The sequence below is a fragment of the Lithobates pipiens genome, unplaced genomic scaffold (genome assembly GCF_037356315.1).
Source record: "Lithobates pipiens isolate NorthernLeopardFrog02 unplaced genomic scaffold, aLitPip1_a1.2 Scaffold_10, whole genome shotgun sequence".
Lineage (NCBI taxonomy): Eukaryota > Metazoa > Chordata > Amphibia > Anura > Ranidae > Lithobates > Lithobates pipiens.
Genome location: NW_027507686.1, coordinates 11,708,394 through 11,731,296, shown reverse-complemented (window position 1 = coordinate 11,731,296; position 22,903 = coordinate 11,708,394). Strand labels below are relative to the sequence as shown.

General features: G+C 41.7%; 1 protein-coding gene across 4 annotated transcripts in view; it reads right to left on the bottom strand.

Moving 5' to 3' along the window:
* Positions 1–5,692: 5,692 nt before the first annotated feature.
* The window catches only part of ZNF536 (zinc finger protein 536), a 602,875-nt gene continuing 585,664 nt past the window's right edge, over positions 5,693–22,903 (bottom strand). For all 4 annotated transcript variants that reach the window (XM_077451568.1, XM_077451544.1, XM_077451553.1 and 1 more), the window contains one exon: positions 5,693–7,344. In XM_077451568.1, the coding sequence (XP_077307694.1) occupies positions 7,307–7,344 (38 nt within the window). In that variant the 3' untranslated portion in view covers positions 5,693–7,306. The remainder of the gene's footprint in view (positions 7,345–22,903) is intronic.

The window sequence follows — 22,903 nt, the reverse complement described above, 5'->3', positions numbered from 1 at the left end:
CGGTTGCTGCACCTGGCCGGACTCTTCTACCCCGCTGCGCTCCTGTCTCCCTGTCCCCATTCCAGAGAGACCGGAACCAGAGCCGTAGGAGAGGTCCCCTTCCACCAAGTCAGACTCAATACTAGACGTTCCTAACACTATCTATTCACTAGAGACTGATGACATCACTGAGAATGCAGCCTATCCATTCACTAGAGACTAATGACATCACTGAGAATGCAGCCTATCCATTCACTAGGAACTGATGACATCACTGAGAATGCAGCCCATCCATTCACTAGAGACTGATGACATCACTGAGAATGCAGCCTATCCATTCACTAGAGACTGATAACATCACTGAGAATGCAGCCTATACATTCACTAGAGACCAGTGACATCACTGAGAATGCAGCCTATCTGTTCGCTAGAGACTGATGACATCACTAATAATGCAGCCTATCCATTTACTAGAGACCAGTGACATCACTGAGAATGCAGCCTATCCATTCACTAGGGACTGCTGACATCACTGAGAATGCAGCCTATCCATTCACTAGGGACTGATGACATCACTGAGAATGCAGCCTGTCCATTCACTAGGGACTGATGACATCACTGAGAATGCAGCCTGTCCATTCACTAGGGACTGATGAGATCACTGAGAATGCAGCCTATCCATTCACTAGAGACTGATGACATCACTGAGAATGCAGCCTATCCATTCACTAGGGACTGATGACATCACTGAGAATGCAGCCTGTCCATTCACTAGGGACTGATGAGATCACTGAGAATGCAGCCTATCCATTCACTAGAGACTGATGACATCACTGAGAATGCAGCCTATCTGTTCACTAAGGACTGATGACATCACTGAGAATGCAGCCTGTCCATTCACTAGGGACTGATGAGATCACTGAGAATGCAGCCTATCTGTTCACTAGAAACCTGAAAAATCACAGATAATATAGCCTATCCATTCTCTTGAGATCAGTTAGAAGCAGCCTCTCCTTTCACTAGAGAATGATAAAATCGCTAAAACGTAGTCTATCCATTGAATATAGATAAATGTCATGACTGAGAATTCAGCCTACCTAATTAAACATCTCATGCTATTAACCTTTTAATTTTTTCTATCTATTTATCCTCTAACCTTTTTTTTTCACATGTTGGATTCTTTAACTATATACTATACATACTCCTTTATGTGTTGGTTATGTAGATAGATAGATCATTAACAGTATGTATTTGATTTTATATGAAGAATATACCTTTACCCTCACTCCCATAAAAATATTACCATATTCTTTCTTAAAAATAAATAAATAAATAGATACAGTGAAAATGTCACCCCGAGTCTGCATCAATCAAATTTTAATACAATTCATTATTTAATAAATATAATCCTCTTATACTATGCAAGAAAACATCATGAAAAATTCAGGACACTTCATAGGCTGCTGGAATTGTCGTATTTTCTCCATAAATACTACATAACTTATTGTCATTTATGTCATCCCTCTTGAGGTGTTGTCTCTTCTGCCTTTATTTTTATTATTATGTTAATCAATCTATAAGCAAAATTCCCTCAGTCTATAAATTTCTCATTTCCAAGTGGTCTAAATTTTTTTTTATTTTTTTAAGGGCTAGAAAGAAGAAGAAGAAAAAAAAAAAATAATAATAATAACGCTCTTATATAAGACATAATCCGTACATCTGTGGTTTCCCAGTCTGGTGGAGGCACCATATGGTTTTAATTATAATAATAGTTTGAAGAACCTGTTCTTGTGAAAAAGGCAAATGATCCTTTTATTACTGATCTGAACTTTAAAACGTTTCAGGAAAAAAAAAAAAAAGGTTTGGTGGAGTGGGACCCGGAGTACACAAGGGCCCATAAGGGCTGGCGTACCTGCGATCAACAAGGATGGAATAAATGTCAACTAGAGCACAGCGCGGTGATGTCACAATGCTCTGCCAGCCAATTATCTCTCATGACCTTTGGAAGCCTTTACTTGTGGTAGGGAGGATGAGCAAATTTAAAGGGATTTTAATTCCTTGCAAATTCTATAAAAAAAAGTGGAGATTTTGGAAGGAGGTCATCATTATTGTGGAATTTGTTGAAATTGAAGGGGAAGGTTACATTGTGTTTTTTAAAGGTACAAAGGGCTTTAAACATCTGCCAAGGGTTATAAAATCTTTTTGCAATTATCTTGGACCTGTTCTGGTGGCAGGATTTGGACCCTCGTTATTTTTTATTTATTTTTTTGCTTTTAAAAAGACAAGTAAAATAAAAAAATGTAAAGCGGCCGACCACAAATAAATTCGAAATAGATCGTTGACCCAAGAAATATCTGATTGCCTTTTGGGTGATCGGGAAGGAATTCATTTTTCCCCCGCTGGTACAAATTGGAACAAATTGTGCCATGCAAAAAAATGTTTTTCTTTTGTCATAGCCTAGAACAGGGGCCTTTTTAAACAAAGGGCCAGTTTATTATCCTTCAGACTTTGGTGGGGGGGGGGGGGGGGGGGGGGTCAGATTGTGGCCAGTGGAAGTAGAAAATATCCCGGGATCAGTTAAAGTAAACAATGCTCCATCTTTGGTGCATTTGGGAGGAATAGTGTCCCATTGTTGGTATCAAAGGTAGGAATTGTGCCCCATCTTTGGTGTCATTGCTCCCAATGACACCAACAATGGGGCACAATTCCTTCCTTTGACACCAAGGATTCGGCCCTATCATTCGTGCCCTATTATTAGTGTCAGTGGGTCAGTCAGAATAGTACTCCATTGTTGGTGTCAGTGATAGGAATTATGTCCAGTTGCTGATGTCAGGGCCAGATAAAGGCAAGCAAAGGGCCACATCTGCCCCCCGGGCCACAGTTTGGAGGCTACTTCTCTAGATCAACTGTGGGTGTATGAATCTGTATATGGAGTATTGAGCTTTAAGAATGTAATGTACAAAAATGGAGATATTGATCTGCAGGATTTTGAGGAGCGGATGTTTATGACCATAAAGTTGGACTACAATTGGTGACCATTCACTTCTCCTAATGTATCTGCTGAGTGAATACAAAACATGCTTGAGTTTGTTAATTCTGCATGTAAATTCCAATGACCTTCCCTTATTTGTTCATTTTTAATCTGTTACATATGACATTGTTATTGATGTTGAAAGTGTTTTGTTCATTATACACCTGTTGGTTCTGACAGAAATCCAGTGCTGACCTCTGAGGACTTCAGAACACTACCCCATGGAGAAGGTGCTTAAAGGGCAGGGATGGAAAGAGAAGAGAAGGGAAGAGTGTTTTATATTCATAATCAAGGGTGAGAAGCCTAGGGGGACAACACTACTTTTTCATAGCTGCAATGCAGTGAGTGGTGTTACCCTAAGACTCCTATTGGCAGGATTACCAAGTGAAAATAAAATAAAGAATGTCTGAAAAAATTAAACACTTGCAGGCACATGCCATTAGGTGTGATGAGGACTCATTCTATCCCTAACTTCTGTCTAAAAAAACAGTAGGACACTGTAGTCTACTGAAAGTCAAAAGATAAGGACCTTGGCATGGTGTAGTCTATAGTGAGACTGTCTGTGCCTTACCATGGCACAACTCCAGCCATTTTTTTTTTTAGTTTTGGATAGAGCAGTGAAGCCTCTGTCCAGTTTCTAATAGCATCTGTGTCCTTACTAGGGAGATTTGCAATCAAATTCTGGTAGTTCGGAGAGGGGGTAAGAACTTCTGATAACGTTTTTTTTTGCTATTCTTGTCTTCCTGCCATTCTGCTAATGGTCTGTTTACTAACCGTATCCAGTCTTATTGCACCTATACTGCAGGCATGTTCCTAGGACACATGCCATAGTTCTTTCTAAAGACTTCCACCAAGGTACATTTTGTCGAAAACAAAATTCTTTGACATAAGAAAGAATAAGCATACCAAAATTGGTTCTTGAGGAAGCTAAAATGGTAAGATGTTGCTAAAAAATGCCTAATCAATATAAGAAAACAACAGATCAATCAATGCATTGGCTTCCACCAGCATTGAAGTATCAACTTTTAGGAGTACTTAGACTTTGTAGTGGACCTAAATTTAAATAATGATAGATTTGATGACCCATGAGATAACCCTTTTTTGAACCCCCACCAACCCCCTACGCCAATAAAATAGTTGTCCACTAAAGGTTTCTGCTTAGGTCCCACTAGATATTGCCTTTCCTTGTCTATCCACCTGTTTTCTCTTTGTGAGGCAGAGACATTGCTAGGTTATCTACTTAGCACAGTACACTATACAGTGTATGGCCAAAAAATTGTTGACCTCTGAACATCACATCTATAATGTTGGACTTCCCATTCCAAAACTTTAAGTATTGATAAAGAGCTGTTCTCTCTTTGCAGCTTTGACAGCCTTGACTCTTTTGGAAAGGTTTTCCTCAAGATTTTTGAGGGCTTCTGTCGGAATGTATGGTGATTTAGTCAAGAGCATTTGTGAAGTTAGGTACTGACAGAAAACACTAAGACACAAGACTCGTTAAGATTCATGATGTTCTCGTTTCCTTCTCCTTTTGTTGATTGACACCTGCACTATTGGATATCTGTATGAAGGAAATTTACAATCATATTGAAATGTGAAAATTGTAACAAACTCTTCCTAGTGCAAGTCCATGGGCAATGTTTTTGACTTCTTATTGAAATGGAGATATTCAAGCCTCTGTGGTAGACCCAATGTCTTGTATTTCTAAGTACTGATGAAGACTTGGCTTGCAACTGGCATTCTAATTCTTCCCAAAGGTGATCATTGGGGTTAAGGTTAAGCCATGTCTTAACAAGCTGTTCTCCATCTCCTTTTGTTGATTGACACCTTGACTATTGGATATCTTTATGAGGGGACTCTACAATCATGTACCAAAATGTGAAAATCAGAACAAACTGTTCCTGGTGCATTTCTTTGTTTTTAACCTATTTCTATCCTTATTTATATGTTCTCAATAATGTGTATGACTTTTATATTTTATATTCCTGTTTGCATGACCTCCAAAAAAGTCCCATGGGAAATCAGTTTTTGACTTCTTATTGGGATGGAGGTATACAAGGCCTCTGTGGTAGACCCAATGTCTTATATTTCTAGGCACTGATGAAGACCTAGCTTGAAATTGACATTTCTATTCATCCCAAAGGTGTTCAGTAGGGTTGAGGTCAGGACTCCTCACCAAACTCTTCCGGCCATGTCTTAAGGGAACAAGCTGGACCAGAAAAGGCCCTTCTCTAAACTGCTTCCAGAAGATTGGGAATGCATTATTGTCTGAAAAATGTTGTAAGCTAATTTCTATCAGTGGAGATTGCATGACCATGCGCTTGATTTTACATACCTGCCTTTGTCTCTACAGTCCTCCGCTCTACCAGCTGAGCTATCAAAGGACCTGGTTTTGAAGTGGCATGTCCAACAAACTCATACAGGTGTGATGTTCAGGTGTCCATGAAAGTTAGGCCATATATTGTATTTAAGTTGTGCAATAAGGGATTTTAAGAACACGGGCGCAATAAAGGACCAGTGGGCCCAAAGTCATTATTTCACTTTAGGTCCACAGTAAGTAGGAGATCATATTACTTTAATTGAATTGTGTATGGTCATGATCAACTTGTCTTTCCTCTTTACATGGCAGATACAATGCCTTCAATCAAGGGTTGAAAATAAAAATGAGTAGGGCACCATGGCTGAATATCAAAGCACTTTATACAACAAAACACATACAGGTAGTAGCTTACACATAAAAATGTACAAAGGTGCCCTCCCACCATGATGGAAGCGGCACAGGCAGGTAGAAGACAGCATGCAGAATTCAGACAGTCCCAGTGTGTCTATTCTTGATGATGAATGAAAAGTTCGCTTCCCAGTGTTATGAAGAAAATATCTGGAAGTCTTTGACATCAAGGCTTTTTGCTCCAACCGTTTCTTCCAGCTCATTAAATGCTCGTCTGTGCTGAGTGTCACATAGGATGACATCACTGATAGGTACCATCACAGTCTCAATGTGTTTCATGCTATAATCCCCTCCTCAGACGAATATGATTGTTCAATTTGTCTTCTGACTATACACACCCTCCTAAAATAATTCTATGTTTCGTCACCATGTAAGCTTATATTACATCATAATATACAATAAAAATACAAATACGTCATAATATACAAACAGCAACACATATATCTAAAAAAAAAAAAAAAGAAAAGAAAAAGAAGAAAAAAAAAGAAAGAAAAAAAAATAAGGAAAGAAAAATAAATCCTTTGTAATATCAAAATCACCTTTCAGACCTCCAGGAAACTTAGCCAGGGTAGAGATTTCAAATCTGAAAAATTCTCACTATCAGGCGTTTTGCTATTGTTTTGTGTGTGAGTATAGCCTGCAATGGATCAAATCCATTATTGTCCTATTTAAGAACCAGGCTTCAGTGAGCACAAATGCTTTTCGGTTTGGTTAAATATTAAATAGTATAACGCTCTGGTTCCAGTTTCCTTTTGGTTATTCTGATGTAAAGTAGATTACAAATACAGCATCAAGGTATACAACACCAAGTGTATTACGACTACAGGAACCATGTATTGTATATTGTCTATAAGGACCACCAATTTTTTTTTTTTCTTTTAAAGTATTAGTGAAATAAATTTAGATGTTTCACAACTAATAACATTGTTAGTAGGCCTTACTGGATTATCTTTAATGTGCAGTTTTTTGCTAAATCGAAATTTTTATTTTTTTTAATAATTTTGCAAGTAACTACAAGACAGGCAATACAATCTCAAGAAGTGAATTCATTCAAACGGAATAAATGAACCAAAAATATCAGTCCTGATGTATTAATAATGCCCTAATTTAGCATTTATACAATTGCCCTATATTGTTATAGTCTTCATGTTCTAATAAAGGCAGATCATTTTTTAACTGTTTAAATCTTTGATCACTGAAAAAAAAAACCTAATAAATTATCTTAAGAAAGTCTGCCTGCTGGAACGACAGTCTAAAATGTTCTTTTTTTTTTTTTTAATTCAAGAATAGCAGCTAGTTCAGTTTATTCATAAAGTTTCAAAGGAACAGAGTCCGATAATAGTTAACAATTATTATAAGCCACAAGTGATTTATCTCTGACATAGCTGTCTAAAATATCAAGTTGAAAGTTTCTACTAATCGGAGGTGTTAGGAAAGGAGTGAAGACTCCTTTTGACTTTGTCACAGCAGAAGAACGTCATCGATGTACCTCAGCCGCAGAGCAACTTGAGACGGAGGTACATCAAAGAGACAAACCCCATATCAGTCCAACATACAGAATAGCAAAACTAGGAGCAATCAGCGTTCCCATGGCCGTCCTGGTTGTCTGTAAAGAAAGAAAACAGAATCGGAAAAATAATTATGCTCTAAAACGAAAATAACAGTGTAACAAATTAAATACCTATAGACTTTAGTATTCAGCATGAAACACATCAATTCTGGGAACATGTGATGTCATCTTATGTGAAACTGGTACACATATGAGCAATAATGGGGCTAGGATAGTGTTGAGCATGAAGCAAATAAGGTCTCCTACAAAACATTTCGGAATAATATGTTTCAATGCAAGAGCTACCAACAACATGTGAATTTTAATGTTCAGTATTCAGTATTCATGTGACTTGTGTGCTAATAAGAATTTTCAGTAGGGTCCTACTTACACCTCAGAGATAGAAGTGTTGAAGCACTGGACACCAGTATAATTCTCATGCAAACAGTGAACCCATTAGAAGTCATCGTAGTTGTGATGCAAAAAGACAGCCAAAAAGTCAAAGATGTTTGATTGGTCCAGTTGACTTTTATTTGCCAAAGTAATGGTCACAGGAGTACCAATGTGCTTTGGTGGCTCACTAGTCCAGACCGATGCCTTAAATGAGTCCTCCTACACATAACATCAGATTTTTAACCATTTCATTCCAGTGCAGTGCATTACAGTCTTTTATTTGGCTTCTGCAAACCCTGATGAAGGGAGACTGCTGAACCCCCAAAATGAGTTGGATTCTCCCATGGCTTACTCAAGCAAATAAACGTCAACTGGGCCTATGAAACATCATTAGCTCTTTTACCTTTTGACCATCTTTTTGCATTACTTGTACACCTGTTACATTTGGACAACTGTTTTTTTTTCTACTTATTATCATTAATCAGTTGCCTGCCCTCACGGAACACTTGAGGATCATGTAAACAAAAGAAATAGGTGTTGGAGAGGTTTGAAATTTCGAAATCCCAAGACTTTCTGCAGCTGCAAAAAATTGCCATTTTTTGTTTCAGAGCCAACGTCTGACTGATAAATTGTTATATCAAGTGGAAATTCTGCACACAAACTAAATTACCTAGGTGGCCTATTACTAGTCACAATGATAGCATGATCAAGAGGGGCCCATTCCCACTGTTCTGTTTTTTGGTTTGTTTAATCTTTGATGGTTTCTCTATTGTGTATATTCAGTTGTGGCCAGACTCAGAGAGAATTAGAAAATAATCATACAGCATATAAATACAGCATATATATAAATACCATAACAATATTATATATACTTGTCTACTTCATCTATGGTCCCCAAATGTCCACCGCCTTAATATGTCTACCAAATGTCTATTTTTTTCACTCCTGTGTTCGGTAACACTCAACAAAAACTATAATAACTAATAAAAGAGGAACCTAACATAGGCACCACATCTGAGGACGGGTAAGTTGAATTATAATACATTTTTGTTCTTGGGTTTGGATACACTTTAACCTCTTGCCGACCGCTGCAAGACGATGTACGTCGGCAGAGTGGCACAGCTGCGCAAATGGGCGTGCCCGTACGTCCCTCCATCATCGCAGGCTAGCCGGTGTGCCAGGGCGATGTCCGCCAGGGCCCCTCAATCGTGGCACAGAGAGAGAGAACTGGGAGATGCCTAAGTAAGCAGGGCATTTGCCTATTCTGCCTAGTGACATGACAGGTATCTACTGCTCCCAGTGATGGGGAGCAGTGATCTCTGTCTTGTTCTAGTGAGCCCATCCCCCTTACAGTTAGAACACACTGAGGGAACACACTTAACCCCTTGATCGCCCCCTAGTGTTTAATCCCTTCCATGCCAGTGTCATTTATACAGTAATCAGTGGCTATTTTTAGCTCTGATCGCTGTATAAATGTCAATGGTCCCAAAATAGTGTCAAAAGTGTCTGATCTGTCCGCCGCAATGTCGCAGTCATGATAAAAATTGCAGATCACTGCCATTACCCCTATTTTGTAGATGCTATAAATTTTGTGAAAACCAATCAATATAAGCTTATTGCGATTTTTTTTACCAAAAGTATGTAGAAAAATATATATCAGCCTAAACAGAGGAAGAAATTATTTTTTTGGGATATTTATTATAGCAAAAAGTAAAAAAAAATATTTTTTTCAAAATTGTCAGTCTTTTTTTGTTTCTATCGCAAAAAAAAAAATCACCAAAAGAAAGCTCTATTTGTGGGGAATAAAAGACGTCAATTTTGTTTGAGTGCTGTATCGCAAAAAATGCTGTGATCATTAAGGAGGTAAATTCTTCCTGGGCGGAAGTGGTTAATTGCCTTTTTTTTGCACCAACTTAATATATGCAATAAATTTGCAAATAAAATGGTAGACTCTTTGCATAGAAGTCCATTACCTCTCCGCATTACCTCTATTTTGCAATCTATTATCTTCCTCACCCTACCGCTTTATCCTCTTGTCCTTCCTTTCCCTTGATCCAGCCCTCTTTCTCTTCTATCATATCCCCTCTCCATTTCTATTTCCTACCAAACATATCTATTTAGTTTGGTACACAGGGGATGTCTCAGATCTTGACTTTTTCAATTATACTCACCACTCACCACCTCTTGGCTCCCACATTTGAGAATAATGCTGGAAAGAACTATATTTGCACTCTGGGGTTATTCATGTAGCGCACCCCCAAAAAAGAGCTGCTGGTGAACTTGTTTTTTTTCCCCCTAGTTAAAACACACATTGCCAGGCACTCAGCATTTTCTTCACTTTTAAATTGGCTCGAAGAAACCATGTAGGGGTGTCTTTTTGGGGTTTTATTAGAACAATTAATTCGGATGGGGTGAAGGAAGCATGGGATACTCCAAAACTGGCAAACTGTACACTTCGAGGTCTCCTCTATCTTGGGCTGCACAAAAATGTCCCACATAATCTTTAATACTAACAGGTGAATAGAACTTTTCCCGAAAGACCAGCACTGCACACTAACTTCCAGCACTAGGGTGATTTACTCTTTTGGCCACAGAGTCATCGGTTGCTTCTTTCCGATATCGATCGGACACTCTCCAGTGAGGGAGATACAAAATCACACCACTTTTCCCCCAACTTCCTCCTAGCACTCTGCCATGAGCTTCTCCAGACCCACAGGATCTCCAGGTCTAGAATTTGCGAATAGCCACCCCCCTCACAAGCTTAAGATTCATATGGGACCTCAATGTCTTTTAGATGGCATCTCCAGTAAGCCTGCCCCAGGTGCAGAGCCCCTGCACAGGAGACTCCTCCAGCATGACTGGACTCAGGAACTCTGTTCCTCCTGTCTTAGGCCTCAGGCTATTTATGCCCGCCCCACCTACTGGACACACCTCACCAGGGATTGGCTAAAGATCCGATAAATATTCAGATGCCCACTCTTTTCTTGCTCGCTCCCGCCGTGTCCTTTACAACCGATGACTCAACCGATGACTCATTAGCTGTCAGCGGGCTTCCCCACTGACAGCTGAAATGTAAACAAAAGAATGCTGGTGTTCTGCCGAAAACTCCAACTCGCCAAATCAAACCAAAACTCCAACTCTACAGTCACATCACTTCCGGTGACCCTTCAGCATCAGTAATTGGAGATTTAGACGAGTTGGCTGTTTTGACAGAACACCAGCAACGTATACGATACAGTACACGATCTAATGAGTGGACATTGTTAGTCTGCCTACAAGTAACCAACAACATGGCCGCCTCCAAGGTGGCGTCAACTTTTTTCCTCCTTACCTGGTGTTCTGTCAAAACAGCTAACTCGTTGTGTACCGTAGTGTATATGCTGCCAGTGTTCTGTAAAAACAGACAACTCTTCGAAATCTCCAATTACTGATTCTGGAGAGTCACTGGAAGTGACGTGGTTGGAGTTTGAGGTTTCGGCAGAATGGAAAATTCAGAGGAAAAAACAGACGACAGGCAACCCCCGCCCCAATGCATACCAGGCCCTTTCTTAAATAACTAAGGTGCGGATTAACCTGACGTCATCAGGCAACCCCATCCCTTTGTGACGCCATTGACCCAGCATGCCCAGGTTGATGACGTCACAAGGGGATGTGGTCACCCGATGACGTTATCGGATCAAAACAAATTGCATATGTCTACCTATTATGTCTACCGAATGCCTACTATGTTTACTTAGGTAATCTTCAACTATGATACGGAGACAGCCACCACATCTAATGACCGGTAAGCTAAAATATCATGCATTTTTGTTCTTGGGTTTGAACGCACTTTAATTTCCATTTTTCTTGCACCAACTTACTCAACGGGGAAGATGCAATAAATTTACAAACAAGATGGTAGACTCTTTAGGTAGAAGTCCATTATCTCTCTGGAAGCTCGACGTTATTAAAACGGCTCATAAAGTCTCCGCTTGTCTCTTTCACCAAGAATTATTGCCGGGAAAGTTAAGTATGCAAAACAAATGCACATATCTCCAGCTGAAAATGTAACAACTTTCACAACATCAAACCGAATTCTGGTCTAGTTTGACTTCCTACGGTCAGATCTGGGGAACTTCAGAGAGGGAAGAGAAGCATCCGCTTTGCAAATGTAAACAAGAGCGTTGTATCTTCTATACAAATTGTGTCGCCAGAGAGGGATAAAACAAAATCTGCTCTTTTATTATCGATTGGAATCTCACGGTGCACATAACGCAGGAACCTGACGGTATTCAACATGCAAAGTAGAATGATTTGGTTCCGTCATGTTGTGGGTTTCCTGAACGCAGTAAATAAAGTAAAACAGGGAACTGTTATTATCTTCTGGATTAGCACTCAAAGCGGAACTCCAGCTTTCCCTTTACAGGCTTATATATATATATATATATATATATATATATATATATATATATATATATATATATATATATATATATATATTTTTTTTTTTTTTTTTTTTTTCTGTATTGAAATAGCTTACTCTGATTTACTGCACACTGTGGGCTTCCCACACTGTGCACTGGAAGCTGCAGCAAGTCAGATGAAACCCACCTCATTCCCTGACTAGAGGATGCCCAGCTTCATCTAGCACTTTCCTATCTGGCCTGACTGTCCCTGGCCTGCCCTTTTCAATCACTGGATTTAAGTGGTTTCAATCATGGGGGACAGGGCCGGATTAAGAGCACCGTGTGCTTGGTTCTGAGGATTTTGGTGGGCATTTTACTGGGCACCCTTCTGCTTTCCAAGAGCCTGTGTTGGCATGCGCCCAAACTCAAAAGTGCACAGCCGGACAGGCATAACACTAGTGAAGCTTGGCATTTGATTTGCCAAGTTTCTGTAAGGGCTATGCATTGGCGTGCACTCTGAGCTGAAAGAGTGCAGCTGCGCAGGCCTAACACTATGGAAGCCCCAGACTTCTGTAAGAGCCCTGCATTGGTGTGCCCCAGGCTTCTGTTAGGACTGCTCATGCAGTGCCCATTATCAATCCCACCACCCTGCCCAGGCGGTGCATGTGGAATGCAGGGCCCGTCAGGGGAGATCTCTTCCCGTTGACCCATTGCTTTCCATGTCCTTTTTGGGTGGCTGGGCCTATATTAAGGTAGGGGCCTGGAGCTGCAGCTCCAATAGCCCCTATGTTAATCCAGCCCTGATGGGGGATCAGCATTACATGTGGGTGTTACCTAGCAAATGCATCTTGCCTAGGACTTCCCATTTCCCCAAACTAACCCCCACCCATAAAGGGTTTTTGATATTTTGCATAACTCCTTCCAGGAGCCAACCCACTGCTTGCATCAGGGCTGAGGGCAATTGAGATTTTCCTCTGCTGCAGATCAGTAACTCAGTGGCAGCTGGTGCTCCATTTTTGGGAGGGGAGGGGGCATCCAGTTCTGTCCAATTTTTTAATATTATATATGTAAGTAATATAACAGCCTTAGGTGAGCAAACATTATTTGGGGTTTTTGAGAGCCCCCCTCCCCAGCTATGAAAGATCTGCAGAAATCTATCTACCTATTGTACGCGAGCATGGACATACGGCATGGCCAAATTACGAAGAAGTCATGTTCTATGTCTGGCAGCCTATTCTTAGCTTTGGGTTGGAGAAGTCAGAATGTGATTGATAACCAGGACTTCCAAGCTCTCAACTGCTGTATTTCCCAGCCATTTTTTAACCATGTTACCTAGCATTAGGTGAATATGCAAACAATATAATGAGAGTCTTTTGCCAAAGGCCTTCAAACTGGCTGCATAAAGTAAATTTTGTGCATTTTATGAAAAACAGTAACCCCATGTATATTTAACAATAACAAATAAGTGGAAAATTAAATGATTTAGGGCTTATTCACTTGGGTGGCCAGGGGGTGTTAAAAACAGACTTGTTTTTACTGCTCCTCCCCCGACCACCCACCAAAAAGAGAAATGCAGCTGCTCACGATTGTCCACATGTTGGGGCCGCAATTCTTTGCTTTGTGGCCACAGAAAAAAATTAGGTGGCATGTTGCATTCACAAAGCAGTTCTGCTGCCAAACACGACCTGTTCAAGTGAATGGGCAGCCTCGCACCTACGTGGAATGTAAGGGCAGTGAGTCAACATTTTAAGGGTTAAAACTATCAGTGAAGATTCAACACATCGCCTCCTTACCGTCTGTTAAGTGCCCACTGAAAAGCAATCCAACTCCTGTGTGAATGAGTCCTTAAAGCTCTGGTGCCCAACCTGCACCCCAGGTGCCACATGGGGCTCTTTGGGAATTTTTGTGTGGCCATAGAGGCCCCTGCAGACTCTAATCTGTGTTTTCTTATTGTATTGTGTTAGCAGTACCGTATATACTCGAGTATAAGCCGAGATTTTCAGCCTCTTTTTTGAGGCTGAAAGTGCCCCCCTCGGCTTATACTCGAGTCATCGCTGTCTGCCCGCTCGATCAGCGTGTCGAGCAGACAGACAGCGGCCATTCTATGATTCAAAAGCCGCGCCTCCGGCTCCGCCTTCGCCTGTGATAGGCGGAACACTGAATTTCCCAGCAGCCTGTGTTCCGCCTATCACGGGCGTCGTCTCATCCTCGTACTACGGACGAGGATTATACGACGTCCGTGATAGGCGGAACACAGGCTGCTGGGAAATTCAGTGTTCCGCCTATCACAGGCGAAGGAGGAGGCGCGGCTTTTGAATTTTACAATGGCCGCCGACGAAGAGGGCACGGGACGGAGGCAAGGCAAGGCACGGCACAGGACAGGACGGGACGGGACGGGACGGGACGGGACGAAGGCAAGGCACGACACGGGACGGAGGCTCGGGACAAAGGCTCGGGACACAGGTAGGCTGGACACACACACACACACACACACACACACACACACACACACACACACACACACGGATGGAGACACACACACACGGATGGATGGATGGATGGAGACACACACACACACAGGGATGGATGGATACACACACACACAGGGATGGATGGATGGATGGATGGATGGAGACACACACACACAGGGATGGATGGATGGATGGATGGAGACACACACACACAGGGATGGATGGATGGATGGATGGAGACACACACACACAGGGATGGATGGATGGATGGACACACACACACACAGGGATGGATGGACGGACACACAGGGATGGACGGACACACATGGATGGACGGACACACAGGGATGGACGGACACACACACAGGGATGGACAGGCATGTCTCACCCTCGGCTTATACACGAGTCAATAAGTTTGCCAGTTTTTTTGGGGGTAAATTGGGGGCCTCGGCTTATATTCGGGTCGGCCTATACTCGAGTATATACGGTAATTTCTAGCAGTCTCATGCAATATGTCTCCTGAAGCATGTCCCCAGTCTCCAACAACTCATATAGCATGTTCACAGTCTCTGACAGTCACATGTACCATTATACATCTCTTGTATCATGTCTGCAGTCTATAAACATCTCTTGTATCGTGTTCACAGTCTCTGACCATTATTTGTATCATGTCCTCATTCTCTGACTATTATTTGTAATAGTGACTATTATTTGTCCTCATTCTCTGACTATCTCTTGTATCATGTCCATAGTCTCTGACCATCTCTTATATCATGTCCTCATTCTCTGACCATCTCTTGTATCATGTCCATAGTCTCTGACTATCTCTTGTATTATACCCTCATTCTCTGACCATTTCTTGTATCATGTCCGCAGTCTCTGACCATCACTTATTTCATGTCCTCATTCTCTGACCATCTCTTGTATCATGTCCATAGTCTCTGACCATCTCTTGTATCATGTCCATAGTCTCTAACCATCTGTTCTCTCATGTCCACAATGTCTGACCATCTCTTATATCATGTTCTCATTCTCTGACCATCTCTTGTATCATGTCCATAGTCCCTGACCATCTCTTGAATCATGCCCATAGTCTCTGACCATCTCTTGTATCATGTCCATAGTCTCTCAATCTCATTTATCATGCCATCTGTCTCTGACATCTCCTGTACTATGATGACAGTCTCTCACCATCTCTTATATCATGCCCTCATTCTCTGACCATCTCTTGTATCATGCCCTCAATCTCTGACCATCAATTGTATCATGCCCTCATTCACTGACCATCTCTTGTATCATGTTCAAAGTCTCTGACCATCTCTTGTATCATGTCCATAGTCTCTGACCATCTCTTGTATCATGCCCTCATTCTCTGACCTTCTCTTGTATCATGCCCTCATTCTCTGACCATCTATAGTATCATGTCCATAGTCTCTAACCATCTCGTAAATCATGCCCTCATTCTCTGACCATCTCTTGTATCATGTTCATAGTCTCTGACATCTCCTGCACTATGCCTACAGTCTCTGACCATCTCTTGTATTATGATTATTGTCTTTGATTAAAACCTTTTGTATGTCTGCTTGTCTCAGACACTGAATATTCACTGAATTTTATATGTGGCCCTTTGGTGATGTTGATGGCCACACTTCAGACCCCCCCATATCAAGAAAGTTGACCACCACTGCCTTAACGTATAGCTAAAGACATTTTTTAACTATAGATAGAATAAGGGTTGAAACCACTGTCTTTTTTTTCCCGTCTGTGTCCTGTTGGGAAGATTTACCTTCACTTCCAGTCCTGTACACACCACAGGAAGTAACAATAATTAACAGGAGAAAAAAGATGGCAAATTTTAGCTGCAGGGAGAACATGGGACCGGGTTAGAAATTTGTCAGGATGTCCAGTATTTGGCATCATACTAGATTTTCTCCCATAAAAAGAGCAGACATGTTTGTAACTAATAACGTCTTCGTCTCCACAATAATAAACAATATTCTTCCTGTTTACTTTAAATTAATTCAAATAATTAAAAAATATATAAAAACGAAGTTTGCAAACTTAGAAACAAACAAATAATAAACAACAACTGACCAATAACCATTATAATTTTCCTTGAAATTTAAATTTTTGTGAACTTGTAGCCCCTTAGTACATAGGAAGGCGTTCTGAATTCATATCCATATTTGTGTGAATTCATATTCATATAATTCTTGTATCAAAAGTGTACTTTCCATTTAGGAATCTCTTCATTGGGGAAGGAAAAGATGTTCTTTTTAAAACGTGTTAATCATAAATTTGTTTTAATTATTTAGTGACCTATTTCCATGTATCTAGGGCAAAATTGACAGTAGTGTCATTAAGATGCCACCACAGTTAAGGTGTGCATACAGAAGATGTCAGGATGTCACCAGCAACATAATTTAACAAGGCCTGAACCCCTACAACGTGTTAGAGGTGGGGAGGGAGTGAGGGTGCTGGAAGGAAGTGAGGGAGGAAGGAAAGGAAAGGAAAGGAAAGAAAGGGAAGGAAGTGAAAAGAGGGATAAATGGAAGGAAATGGAAGAGGCAGAAGAATGTGGGGGGCAAAAGAAGGAAGAAAATGAGAAAGAGGGGGGAGGAAAATAAGTGAAGGCAGGAAAAATAAAGGAGAGCAGAGGAAGGAAGGAAAGAAGGAAGGAAAGAGGGACGGAAGGAAGGAAGGAAGTGGAAAGAGATGTATAGAAGAGATAAACAAAAGGAAATAAATCAAAAAAGTAAAAATAAGTAGGAAGAAGTGGAAGAAGGAATACATGGAAAGAAATAACAATATGAAGGAAATAAGGATGCGAGGGAAAAGGAAATAAAGAACATAGAAAGAAGGGAAGGAAGACATGGAGAAAAAATAAGAAATTAGTGCCTGAAGGGACCTGAACCCCTACAATGTGTTAGAGGTGGTGAGGGAGTGTGGGTGCTGGAAGGAAGTGAGGAAAGGAAAGGAAAGGAAATGAAAGGAAAGGAAAGAAAGGGAAGGAAGTGAAAAGAGGGATAAAGAAGAATGTGGGGGGGGGGGGGCAAAAGAAGGAAGAAAATGAGAAAGAGGGGGAAAAGAGGGGGGAGGAAAATAAGTGAGGGCAGGAAAAAGAAAGGAGAGCAGAGGAAGGAAGGAAGGAAAGAACGAAAGAAGGAAGGAAGGAAGGAAAGAAAGAAGGAAGGCAGAATGGAAGAAAGGAAGTGGAAAGAGATGTATAGAAGAGATAAACAAAAGTTAATAAATCAAAAAAGAAAAAATAAGTGGGAAGAGGTGGAAGAAGGAATACATGGAAAGAAATAACAATGTGAAGGAAATAGGATGCAAGGGAAAAGGAAATAAAGAAAATAGAAAGAAGGGAAGAAAGACATTTGTGAAATAGGAAGGAATGAAAGAAGGAAGCAATGAAAAAAGAGTGAACGAGGGAGGAAAAAAAGGAAAGAAGAAAGAGAAGAAAAAAAAAACGGAAAGAAGGAGTGAAGAAGGAAGAAAATAAATGGTGTAGAGGAAAGAAATAAAGAAAGAAAGAGAAGGAAGTGGAAAGAGGGAAAAATGGAAGGAAAAAAAGGAAGAGGTAAAGATAAGCAGAATTTGGGGGACAAAAAAAAGGAAGAAAATGAGGGGGGAGGAAAAAAGTGACGGAAGGAAAAAGAAAAGGAGAGCAGAGGAAGGAACGAAGGAAAGAAGGAAGGAAGGAAGGAAAGAAAGAAGGAAGGAAGGAAGGGAGAGATGAAGGAAGGAAGGAAGGAAGGAAGGAAGGAAGGAAAGAATAGATGGAAGAAAGTGGAAAGGAGGTGTAAGGGGGGATAATAGGAAGGAAGTAAAGAGGAAAAGAGAAAGGTAGGGGCACAGAAAAGTAAAATGGAAGGATATGGAGGATGAAAGAAGGAAAAAAGGGGAGAGGAGGATATTCATAATTTTACAGATCCTTAATGGAGGATTTCTCATTGTTCACTTCATTACAGTATACAATCACAATGCAGCACCATGAATGCGTCCTCCAGGAGCTTTATGTATGTTTCAGGCCACAATCTTTGAAAATCATTTATGTGTAAATAATAATATTATAATGACAATCATTTATGAAAGGGAGAAAAATTAGAAGATTCTGATTTGAATATCCAGTGTAAATCCAACTTCAATGCACTGTTAAGGCCAATGAAAAATAAAAAAAAGGGAAAAAAAAAAGCTCCTTTTGATAAATGAAGGCCATAAGGTCTGTACAGTATAGACTAATCTGCAATATAATAAAACGTTGCAGGGTCCATTTGTCAAGATATCCACATCACCAGATTGCTGGTTTATTGATGCACCATTTGACAGATGTGTCTGGTACAGTCAATGTATTTAGAGTCAATGTATCAACACAACATCTGCTCGCATCAGTAAGTGATTTTGGTGGTGTCAGTAGAAGGAGTTAAAAGGGAATTAGCTACAAAAGATAATCTAGTTAGATCTTATCAGCCTCTCTATGGGCCATAATAGGTCTCTGGATTTTTTGTGAGAGGTTCCGATCTTGCCAGGATTTCATATGATGTGAATCTCTTAGTTTTGTTATCACATACTACAGCTATGACTGAAGCACAAACACTGATTCTCACTGAGTTCAGTTAGTAAAGAGAGATATGTATAAGAAGGGGAACGTTAACACATCAGGTGCAAGTGAAACCAGCAAACTGCTTGTACTTTCTAAGGAACATCTACAATAAGTAGTTTAGTTTACCTAAATCTGCGTTTCAAGAAAATATGTTGAACCTTTTAAGTATGTATATATACTACATGATCTTAAACAGTAAGTGAGCTTTAAAACAAGCCTTCAATGACCTATGTAGCTGCAGGCACTGTGAAGCAATTCATTCTTAAAATTTACAGCAAAAGGAGCTCAGCCCATCTAGCTCCACCCTCCCAGCAGTGACTCTGCAGCTCAGCTCAACCTGTTCCCCTTCCTGACAGTGACTCAGCATCTCAGCTTATGATGCTCCGCCTCCCAGCAATGACTCAGCAGCTCAGCTCCCCCTGCTCCCCTCCCTGACAGTGACTCAGCAGCTCAGCTTACGGTGCTCCGCCTCCCAGCAATGACTCAGCAGCTCAGCTTACCTTGCTCCACCTCCCAGCATTGACTCTGCAGCTCAGCTTACCTAGCTCCCCCTCCTAGCAATTACGTAGCAGCTCAGCTTACCTTGCTCCCCTCCCAACAATGACTCTGCAGTTAAGCTCACCCTGCTCCCCTCCCTGACAGTGACTCAGCGGTTCAGCTTACTGTGCTCCGCCTCCCAGCAATGACTCAGCAGCTCAGTTTACCTTGCTCCCCTCCCAGCAATGACTCTGCAGCTCAGCTCACCCTGTTACCCTTCCTGACAGTGACTCAGCAGCTCAGCTTACAATACTCCGCCTCCCAGCAATGACTCAGCAGCTCAGCTCACCCTGCTCCCCTCCCTGCCAGTGACTTAGCAGTTCAGCTTACTGTGCTCCGCCTCCCAGCAATGACTCAGCAGCTCAGCTTACCTTGCTCCCCCTCCCAGCAATTACTTAGCAGCTCAGCTTACCTTGCTTGCCTCCCAGCAATGACTTAGCAGCTCAGCTTACCTTGCTCCACCTCCCAGCAATGACTCCACAACTCAGCTTACCTTGCTCCCCCTCCCAGCAATTACTTAGCAGCTCAGCTTACCTTGCTTGCCTCCCACCAATGACTTAGCAGCTCAGCTTACCTTGCTCCCCTCCCAACAATGACTCTGCAGCTCAGCTCAGCTCACCCTGCTCCCCTTCCCAGCAATGCCGCAGCGACTCAGCTTACCTTGCTCCCCTCCCAACAATGACTCTGCAGCTCAGCTCACCCTGTTCCCCTTCCCAGCAATGACGCAGCGACTCAGCTCCCCCCATCTCCCCCTACCATCAGTGAATCTGCAGCTCAGTTCAACCTGCTGCCCTTCCCAACAGTGACTCCGCAGCCCAGCACACCCTGCTCCCCCTCCCAGCAGTGACTCGGAAGCTCAGCTCATCTTACTCCCTTTCTTAGCAGTGGCTCAGTAGCTCACCACTGGACCAACAGATCAGCTCCCTCTGCTTGTCCCCTGGGCAGTTGTCAGCTCCCCCTGCTCTACTTCCTAAGCATTACTCAGCAATTCAGCTCCCCCTGCCCTCCCCCCCAGCAGTGAATTAGTACCTCAGCAGCAGCCTATCTGTTGTGACTGATTTGCTCCACAGTGCTTGCAGCTACAGAGATTTTGATTTAAAGCTAATGTAAGGCTTTGTGAGAACATGTATTAATACATAATTGTCTACAGCCTTGTCTCAGGTTTTCTTTGTTATATTTCCCATGGTCTACCGCAACAAGATTAAACATGGCCTCTAGAGAGTGGAGCTACCACACACAGGTCACTGCTGCCTGTGCAAACCTAATGCTATTCTTCTACGAGGCTGTGGTGAGGGTGCAGATAAATGCAGTAGATATTTCTGAATGATTGGATGCATAATTAGAGTCCAAAGGGGCATACCTTATTGGGCTGCAAAATAAAGTTATACTGTAATTAACCGGCTTGCAGATTCTCATTTGCAAACTAAAGTGTTCCCAGGAGAGCAGACTATCATAGGCCAAAAAGCTTTAAGACTGGCTTGCTGTACAGGACTAGGGTGTAAAACAAAAGTTGTGGGCATGTAGCCTTTGTCTCTGCTTGTCTTTATAAGTTATAACCCAACTCCAGCCAAAATCAATTTTTTTTTAAAGATTTGGACAAGGTGAGGAAGGATTGGAACATGTATCAAGTTTTTATTGCTGTGTCCCCACTGGAAAGTCTTCCTGTCTCAGCAGTAATGTGTCACAGAAAACAATGGAAGATCTGGTGGCTACGGTTCTCCTCATTTCAGGAGGTGAGGGGAAAACTGCTCATTGGGGTCACAGACAGAAAAACCAACCAACCTGACCATCATTATGTCCACCAGTGTGCGGGTTGCTGCAAACTGCTTTTCCCAAGATCAGATTCCCAGCAGTTCCTTTATAGACATCGCACATTAGTCTTTTTCCCCCGACGATGCCTATGTAGGAGAAATGCGTTGGGCGGGGCCAAATACATGAACGACACCGCGTACGCTGTTTGTGGCTGTGGCAGTGCCGGCTCTTGGGATACATGCTACATTGTACATTTTCTCTCTAAGTGCAATTATTAACAGATGTTTAGTATTCATTGGGAATGGTAAAGAGTGATAGGTGTCCCGGGGAGCCTCACATCAAGTCAAGACCTACTGTATGATGACTGGCAGTCTCAGCCTGGACCCCCTCCAGATCACGCTCCTACAGTGGTTCACTATGCCCTCCGGAGTTTACTCATGGAGATGGAGTCTTCAGGTGGAAGGGGGGCAGTTAAATGCATCATCGGCCACCACTCAGTGAAAGAATGGTAATCAGGTCGGTGAAGTGATTGTGAAGGGCTGGTCATAGACAGGCCGGGTCCAGGCTAAGAATGCCATTCACTATCATATAGCAGGTCTTGACTTGATGTGCGGCTCCCAGTACACCTATCACTCTCTACTATTGCCTGGAGCATAGACGAGCTTCCTTGCCATCCAGCACTCACAGTGGAGGGCACAGGACTTTATTCCCATACAGCCATACACACATATCCTTGGTTCGCAGATTCATTGGGAATACTACACTATGAGATTAGCCTCTTTTTGTGACTCTTATCTTTGCCAAGACTGACACTTAGGACCACTGAGCCATTTTGGTGGTGGAGTAAATGTTAGCCGCAGAGCAGCATGCTGATCTCTCTACTGAGATCCGACATTCCGGTAAGGAGTTCAAACTCACCAGTGGGTTGGAGTCTGGATCACGTTTTGGTTGGCACAGTGTTGGCAGAGAAGGCCAAAATTTATGAAGACTTAGAAAAGCACTCACTGCCACATCCATGTAATATAGAAAAAAAAAAACAACCAAAGAAAGTCGGACTTTACTAGCATAGCAAGGAGCACAAAGCAAATTTGTTTAAAAAAATATACATTTTATTCCATATTATATTAAAACAGTATCCAAGATAACGTGTTAAGAACAACCAAATTGAAGTATGCTGTACAAAATACAAGATCACAAGTTAAAGGCTAAATTGCCAAATCAAGAACATGTAGGTGAATTCTTCATGGATCAACATGTTTCTCTTTCAGACTTCATCAGGACTCATGGTAATAGTCGTGAGATAGCCGTAGCATGTTAATGCATATATATGATGTAATCATGTTTGATTTTTAGGTTTTGTTTTCTATGTAGTTATTTCAGCATCCTTCATGAGTCCTTAACTACATAGAAGAACTACATAGAGGGTTCTTTACTGTAAGAGCGGCAAGGATGTGGAATTCCCTTCCACAGGT